The sequence below is a fragment of the Haemaphysalis longicornis genome, unplaced genomic scaffold (genome assembly GCF_048455015.1).
Source record: "Haemaphysalis longicornis isolate Haplotype H1 unplaced genomic scaffold, Haemaphysalis longicornis Haplotype H1 scaffold_9, whole genome shotgun sequence".
In the NCBI taxonomy this organism is placed as follows: domain Eukaryota; kingdom Metazoa; phylum Arthropoda; class Arachnida; order Ixodida; family Ixodidae; genus Haemaphysalis; species Haemaphysalis longicornis.
This window is the reverse complement of record NW_027526460.1, coordinates 3,135,839-3,143,648: the sequence shown is the minus strand read 5'-3', so window position 1 is coordinate 3,143,648 and position 7,810 is coordinate 3,135,839. Positions and strand designations below refer to the sequence as shown.

Below are 7,810 nucleotides of genomic sequence, written 5' to 3'. Positions count from 1 at the left end.
CCGGCGGCCGCCGTGCGAGGGCAGCCATGTTATTAAGGAGCTCAAGCGGCCTGTGCAAAAAGCATCCGCCATGTTTACAAAGCCGTGTTTACAGCGCCATCAAGCGGGCGTACTGGGTAGTTCACGACGCCGCCACTACGCTTTTTCTGGCACTACAGGCAAAGCTAGACCTTTGCTTCTCTAAAATCCTCCCTGTTCTGTGGTACAGGGTTATCGCTAAACGCTGCTTGCCGATAAATTGAAATAGCCACCGCGTCGGCTGAAGACCGTAAAGCAGTTAGTATCCAATTTCAAATTTCATTATTGCAACTGGATTCAACCTACCGAAGCAGCACTGGGGCGACATTCTGAGTTTGTCCATTTCAAAAATGTCCGTTTCGCGTCCGTTTCAGTCAGTTGTGTGTAGTTGCACCATAGGAGCACCGACAAGTGGGCAAGATTGGTATGGAGACATGCTCAATAAAAGCGCGGAAAAACGCGGGACAAAGCGAAGCGAGGAAGAGCTTGTCCTGTGTAGTTCTTCGCTTTGTCCCGCGTTTTTCTGCGCTTTTATTTAACATGTAGTTGCACTGACCCCTGACCAAAGATGCGCACAGAAACCGATGCCGGGCTTGTTTGGACTCATGTCCTCCATGTTTGGACTGCGTCACACCTGCTGTTCGTCTGCTTTCAGCCAATCAGGGCTCGCTCAAAACGGACAAATGGACAAAACCGAGAATTCCGCCCCTGAGCTAGCTACCCTACTACATGCGTTGAAATAGCGACACACTGACATTTTTGTTTACTTCCTGCGTTGGTACCTCATTCCATCTGAGGTACAGGACAGGAAATAAATTGTCAGCAATTTAACACGAAGCAACTCACCATTTCCTTCTTTTTTGAGGAACTGAAAGCCGCGCGCGGAAACGGGTTACGTCGTCAAACAACTGCTGTGACGTCACGCTAGTTTTGTGATCACCTTTCACTGCTACTGCTACAAAAAAAGTATCAGTCTCTAAAATTGTTTCATTTAAAAATTTTAGACAGCAACATACCTACCAACAAACTATTATCTTTAACAAGCAGGTTTTGTTGCCGGAGTGTGGTGGCAGCACTGCGGGACCGCGGCTCGTTTGCTTCACAATCACATCGTGCGAGATTTGAATGAATTCAAGAGTTCGGTCAGTGATCCAGGCGGAAAAGTGAGCCCCAGTCGAAAGGTTTGAGGCGACCCGTCGGCTTCTTGTTGGCCTTTGCGGTAGGAGGTAAGCGTTTCGGATATTTTAGCTGCGGTTTTCATTTGTTAGGCGCAGTACCGAGCGCCCGGGTCACGCTCTTACCAAAGGTACTGTGTTGTCCGTTGGTTTATAACGGTTTTCCGCGGTGACGCAGTCTTTGACATTTTGTGTTCTTCCTATTTTTTTCAGATATGGCGCTAACCACAGCACACTTCCGAGGTTTGCTTGAAGAAGAGCGACTGCGATTGACAAATTTGTGCAACCACTGGGAGAATATCGCTTGCTCGGAAACCAGTATTGGCGAGGAAGGTGTGTATGGTTTGAATCTGCGCATCTACGTCCACTAGGCCCACAGTTCGATAATGCTAGTCACTAAGTCGGCGCCACAGTTAATGTGGTTAGACGAATACGTCTCGGCCTTCGAAAATGCGCCACAGGACTTCGCTGTAGTGTAGTTGAGCGCTAGTGACTTAGCCCCGAGTAGCTGCAAATATTCTGCCAGTAGGTAATCTCGACAATTTTGGAGGCGTTGCCCGAAGTCCAACGCCCTGAACCAGTGTGTGTGGCGAGATCTCATGGACGAATTTGGTCATTTCCAGTGCACGGAGTGATACGAACTACCGTTGGCCAGGCAAGGTTGCTGATGAAGGAACGATTCTCGCAATTCGCGGGCTTGATCCACGTTTGCGACAACAATCTTGGCGAAAAGAAAACAACCTGCGAGGATCTGCAAGGGTTCTGGGACATGGTGTACTTTCAGGTATTGTTTTTCTTTTTTAACCTTCCAGGTTTGCTTTTTCTTTTTCTGCCTCAAGCTGTGAGCTGTCTTCTTTTATTTGTTTCAGTAATGTTTCAGTTAAAAGGCTTGGAGTGCAGTATAAATGTGAACTAACACAGTTGCCACCCCATATGTTTAAAGCACCAGTGAAGCGTTAAGCATTTTTGCACTGCACATGCAAGCCATGCCCACCTCGTTTTGGTAATGTGGCTTAGACTAGAATATTGACATTGAATACTTGAATACCACCTCTGCTTTCCAGGTCGAAGATGTCACAAATAAATTCGAGCAACTTGCCAAACTGCAGAGCAATGGCTGGATCCCCGTTGAACAGGTTGTCCAAGCCAAGGCTGCAAATGCAAAAAGGGCCGAGCAGAAGACCAATGTACGTTCCCTTCTTTTGGCACATCTGTTAACTCTTCCTTTTCTCTCCTCCTGTTCCTCTGCGGCATATCCTCGACTACTTGTTGCAAAAGACCGCTCGCATGTCTGAGCAGGAATTGCGGTGGCCTTGCCAGTGCTTACAGAGTGCGTGAATGTAAATCCATTCGGAGCACTTATCGTGTCCAACCCCTTTAAAAAAAAACAGCGTAGAGTAGTCCTCAATCTTGTACCGTCAACGTCACCTACATGTATGTCACAACACTTCATGGGTGTCTTCAGTCACTCCTCACTAAACTGCGGATGACCTGCTCTGCACATTTTAGTGAGCAGCATGATGACAAGTGGGGCCACAAGCCCTGTCCTTGAAACAAACAGTGGCAAATTTCTCGAGAAATGTTCACCTCGATTTTCTTATGGTCCTCTTTCCTTGTATTGCCGTGTGCCGCACATATGCCACACTATGGCACACTATATGCGACACTCAATCCATTTGAATGGAAAATAAGGTGCATAGCACCGGTCTTGGAAGAGAGGTGACCATGCATTCTTTAGTAACTATCGTCCCATATCACTAACCTCATCATGCTGCAAGATGCTAGAGCACAGAAAAGCTACTTACATAACAACGTTCCTGAATGACAATGCTGTACTTTCTTCCTTCCAACATGAATTTCGCAAAAGCTTTTCTAGGGTCACTCAGTTAATATCAGTCCTTCATAGCTTTGCCCAGGTCTGTGAAGTCGGGTCAAATTGACGTTATTTTTATTGATCTTTGTAAGGCCTTCGATCTCGTCCCACACTGCAAACTACTGTATAGGCTCGAATCTATTGCCCTCCCACCTTTCATTATTAACCGATTTTTTTTTTTTGCAAATTTGTCTAATTGCATTCAATTTGTGAGCATTCATGGTCATAATTCTGATGAACTCCTTGTCACCCCCGGCATTCCCCAGGGAAGCGTTTTACATCCCTTACTTTTTTCATTTATATAAATGACCTTCCTAACGTTATCCTGGACACTATACAAATTAGGCTATTTGCTGACGATTGTTTTGTTTAAGGAAATTTCTAACCGTGATGACCAACAACTACTCCACTCCTCCTTGCATAAAATTATTGCGTGATGTAATGAGTGGGGGATGCAGCTTAATCCAGATAAAACTGTTTTCATGAAAATTACTAACAAAAGAAATAGCCTTTCCTTACCATACCATCTTCCTGCCCGTCCACTTTCAGAAGTTAACGAATACAAATACTTAGGTGTAACTTTAACCTGTAACCTTGGTTGGAGTATACACGTTAAAAATACTTGCTTGTCCGCCTTACGTAAACTGTTTTTTGAGACATAAACTGCACCATGCTCCTTGATGTTAAGCTCCTCGCTTATACTTCCTTAAGGCCAAAATTTAAGTATGCATGTTCGGTGTGGGACCCTTAAACAAAAATTAATATCGATGCCCTTGAGATGATCCAACATAAAGCTGTCCGATCTATATACTCTAAGTATCGCACAACTGACTCTCCTACCCATCTGTTGAAGAAACATGGGATTCCTCTGCTGCAAATTCGAAGAAAAATGTTACGGCTGAAATTCCTGTTCTTACTTAAAAACAACAAATTAGCCCTGCAACCTGACTCTTGCCTCAAGCCATCCACATCCCGGCTGTCAAGAAATAGGCACCTCCTATCACTTACCCCCGACTACGCCAGAACTAACATCTTCAAATACTCTTTTTTCCCCTCGAACTAAAACTGTGTGGAACCAGCTTTCACCTTCAAATGTTACAAACCTTGATGCCATCCACCAAATCGTTTGCTGCCACGTGTTTTTGTGTACACTTTGATGTTATGCCCCTCTTGCTGGGGCCCTTAAATGGGCCTGAAGTATGTCATGAATAAATAAAACTAAATAATAGTACACAAATTGGTTGGAGCAGAGTGAAACAGTAATGTTGGTTTACGTGTCATGCTTAGGATACATTTTCTCATTGAACTACATTGTTCAGCAAGCCCTCCAGCCCATTTCCACTTGTTTCCTTTTCCCTGCAGCCTAAGGTGACGAAAGGATCTGAACAGACTGGGATGAGTGAGCTGCAGAAGGCACGCATTGCAGCATCGCGAAAACGCCTGGCCGAAGCAAAAGCACGCATGGCCTCTGCCGCCAGGACGCCACCACCCGAAGTGGCAGTCGAAAAAGAGAACGTCGTCTTCGAGGCGCCAGGCTTCTTTGTCGTGTCAAGCCCTGCTCGGCCAAAGCAGCACAGTTAGTGCCTTCCAGATTTTAGCACGACCTTTGCATTACTGTTGGCAGTGTGTGTGTGTGAACGCACAAATTTGGTTGGCAATACTTGTCGCACTTTACTGAATTAAAGCATTGTACAGTTGTTGTATTTACACGAGCTTAGATGGTACATTTTGGGGGCAGTTGTGATGGTGCCACATTTCTGATCTGCACATAGTGAAGCGGTGTCGCATGGCAGACCAGACTTGCACGCTTCATTTAGTGTTGCACGAGTATGCACAACTGTGTGTATGCGATAAAACAGGATGGCCAGGCTGTCGGCAGTCTAATGCCACACTACAGTCGACTCTTGCTCATCAAAGACCCTGGAGAGATAGCTAAAAATTAGCTAAGCGAACATTGCTGAGCCCAGCCAAATTTATTTGAGGTCAAAGTTCGATACTTCTGCTGGACTGCGACGGCACCCTCTTTGTATGCAGGGTCACTCATTATGTGTACTTTCTTGGCACATTCGATAGGCCAGTGAGATGTCATGTGTTAATCTTGGGTCTTCCTGTAAGAGCAGCTATGTCAGTAGCGGCTGGATATTTAGTGAACTGCACTTGCCGCGTTCACTTGTGGCATGAGCGTCTTGCCAGTAGTGCAGCCCCCCACACTCTCTGCCCTTGCCCAAGTGCAGCAGCTTTGGTGCACAGGCAGGCAGGAGTTTGCGATGCTGGCGGCAAGCGAAGTCCTGTGCAACGGGATCGTACCCACCATGGTGGCAGAGGCGTTGGTTCCATATCTGGCCGCAGCGGTTGCTTTTCAGGTGGAGGCAAAGAGCAAGAACAGCTGTTTGTGCACATTTCAGCGATCCCCAGGTGGTCAAAATTAATCCGAAGCCCTCCACTGAAGCGTGCCTCATTGCTGAGGTGTAGCTTTGCCGTGTGAAAGCCTCAAAAAATGCAACTGGCTTGTGCCAAGCAGGGCGTTTCTTGGCCACAGGGACCTGCCACTCCATAACCTGGCCTGTGGTGGCTGTGGGTGCATCAATTGCACCCTGCTCCATAGTCGGACTCGCAGATTTAGAAATGGAAGTGCGATTGATGTCTTATCGCACTTGTGCATGCTCCATCATTCCAGAAATCATTCACGAGACACCAGAGTGCCTGAACAAGACTCCGATCAAGACTCCAGCACAGAAGGACTTCTCGCCGCTGGTCCGAATCACGAGATCTGCGAAAAAGGCGCTCAACTTGCACAACTTTTGAGATGGAAAAAAAAAAGCCCTTTCACATGGTTTTGGCTGATCTCAATAAACAAGCACAATTCTTCCCTCCACTGGAAACAGTTTTTTGGCAGCTTGGTACACAGTTATCAGGCTGCAAATGGGTGGTTTACTGAAATGGGGAGCCTTCAAATGTTTGTGCCAAATGGACAAACTATAACAAGTACGGCCACCTAGTGCACCTGCGTGGTTAACAAATAAGCACCATATCCACATTCCCTATTTTCAGTACGGCCACCCCTTCACGACTAGCAAACACAACGGATACACAGTGTGTGTTGCATGAACAGCGTGGTTTACATTTCGTTGAATGCACAAGAAAAGTGCACATTGTTTTGTACCGGCACCACTGAACTTATGCTACCACAATGGCAACATGTACCTTGAAGGGTCTGTATGTAGTCTCAGTTAGTGAACCTATGCTTCTGCAGTAGTTTTTGGTTCACCTTTGGTGCCCGTAGGCCTTCAAGGAGTCGTTTGTTGCACACGGAACATTTATTTTTTTTTTTAGTCGTGCAAAGCGGGCATCCCTTAAAAGGTACCTCCTTTGCATTGTCGGCACTCTGATGACTCGTGATATTTGTTGGAGGTACTAATTGAGCCAGTTCACTGTTTAAAGAGTGTGTCGTGTGTGTGCAAGGAGGAGATGATGGAATTCTGCAATGGAGATCACAACGCTGCAACTGGAACCAACATCGTTGCAGATATCAGGAGCGAAAGTGACGCCATTTCCGGTTGCAACAATGCAAACACTTCCAGTGACATCACCAACCACGGTTCAGTGAAGTAGCTGTGCATGTGAAGCTCTGGATTCTCTGGATAAAAAAAGACTAAAACAAGCATAAACCTCGCAAACGCTGCATAATGGAATCACACCACCAGCTCTGATGATGTCGCGTCTTGCTTAACGGGGATGTCTTTTTTCAGAATGTCATTTCTCTCATTCTGGGTATAGTTCGGAGTACTGTATGGTCTTGTATACAACACCCAGTTTCACATCAAAAAGTAACTGGAATTGCATGCAAATGCCTGAAAGGTGATAAAGGTGACAAGGCCAGCTTGTTTATTTCTGCACAGCTGCATTTGGCTTTCTTCAAGGAATACATTAAAGATATCTGGCTACTACCTGCATCAAGTTTGTAGGCTACAAAAAGTTTGGTTCTAGCCAGAGAATGGCGTCGTCCAATGCATGGCTGAAGACAAGAACCTTGGTCTGTTCACTGTGCTGACCAGCCAGAAAACCAGAAAGCAGCACACGACAGCTAAAAAGGGTTGTCACGCCTGGGGAAATGAGCTTTTCTGAAACTGAGAGGTTTTGAAGATGGCACTATTTACAAAAATGATGGCATAGCTTTCACTTAAAGAGGTCCTTCAAGTCCTCGATGGTCATCTTAGAGTGGTCTTCGAGGCCATTTCGAGACGTTTGTGATGATTTCAAGAAGTCAACGATGCGCTCCTCTATTGTGTTTTTCACCATGAAGCGATGCACGTATGTCTTCCTGCACAAACACCGAGCAATGGAGTCAGACCGCGCAAACAACACGCGCATAACGATTGCATACTTGACACTGCACATGTACCAACACAACCATCGTGAATATGTACTGAACACAACACAAACGCTCAACTGCGATACTCAACAAAATGCAGCAAACAATTATTCTCAGCATACCATACATAACAGCAAGCAAAATCATGGGGGCTAAACACAACTGTTGACCTGTTCAGCCTTGGTGTTTTCCAGTCATTTTGCACATGGTTAAATAAACCAAAACTGGGGGGGGAGAGGTGAAAAAGACGACAGGCTCAGCAATGGGAACTTTCTGCTCAAGTGTGTCGACACCGTGCAGAGCATTCCAAGGCAGGTGCCCACCTGCTAATCATGCTGAGCACTGCTGCCCTTTATTTTGAACTAACACGCC

At 46.0% G+C, this 7,810-nt stretch overlaps 2 protein-coding genes across 7 annotated transcripts in view; one reads left to right on the top strand and one right to left on the bottom strand.

The window, feature by feature from the left end:
• Positions 1–1,097: 1,097 nt before the first annotated feature.
• LOC144152614 (disks large-associated protein 5-like) lies at positions 1,098–5,941 on the top strand. 2 transcript variants are annotated; one of them, XM_077683950.1, is made up of 6 exons: positions 1,098–1,244; positions 1,407–1,526; positions 1,817–1,977; positions 2,258–2,380; positions 4,429–4,642; positions 5,744–5,941. In XM_077683950.1, exons 2-6 carry the CDS (start codon positions 1,409–1,411, stop codon positions 5,869–5,871), a joined length of 744 nt encoding a protein of 247 aa, XP_077540076.1. In that variant the 5' UTR covers positions 1,098–1,244; positions 1,407–1,408; the 3' UTR covers positions 5,872–5,941. The 2 variants fall into 2 exon arrangements, with proteins under 2 accessions (XP_077540076.1, XP_077540077.1); XM_077683951.1 differs by having other exon boundaries at positions 1,159–1,324.
• Positions 5,942–6,384: 443 nt separating this feature from the next.
• The window catches only part of LOC144152612 (E3 ubiquitin-protein ligase SHPRH), a 1,006,539-nt gene continuing 1,005,113 nt past the window's right edge, over positions 6,385–7,810 (bottom strand). For 3 of the 5 annotated variants that reach the window (XM_077683944.1, XM_077683947.1, XM_077683945.1), the window contains one exon: positions 6,388–7,387. In XM_077683944.1, coding sequence (XP_077540070.1) covers positions 7,243–7,387 — 145 coding nt within the window. In that variant the 3' untranslated portion in view covers positions 6,388–7,242. Of the gene's footprint in view, positions 7,388–7,810 lie in introns of all 5 variants that reach the window. The other 2 variants (XM_077683943.1, XM_077683948.1) reach the window with 2 other exon arrangements.

What these genes read in the sequence shown, in the direction of transcription:
- LOC144152614 (XM_077683950.1), top strand. Translation starts at nt 1,409, where the DNA reads ATGGCGCTAACCACAGCACACTTCCGAGGTTTGCTTGAAGAAGAGCGA. An exon ending in GGGACATGGTGTACTTTCAG is followed by an intron (nt 1,978 to 2,257) that starts GTATTGTTTTTC and finishes TCTGCTTTCCAG; the next exon opens with GTCGAAGATGTCACAAATAA. An exon ending in GGGCCGAGCAGAAGACCAAT is followed by an intron (nt 2,381 to 4,428) that starts GTACGTTCCCTT and finishes TTTTCCCTGCAG; the next exon opens with CCTAAGGTGACGAAAGGATC.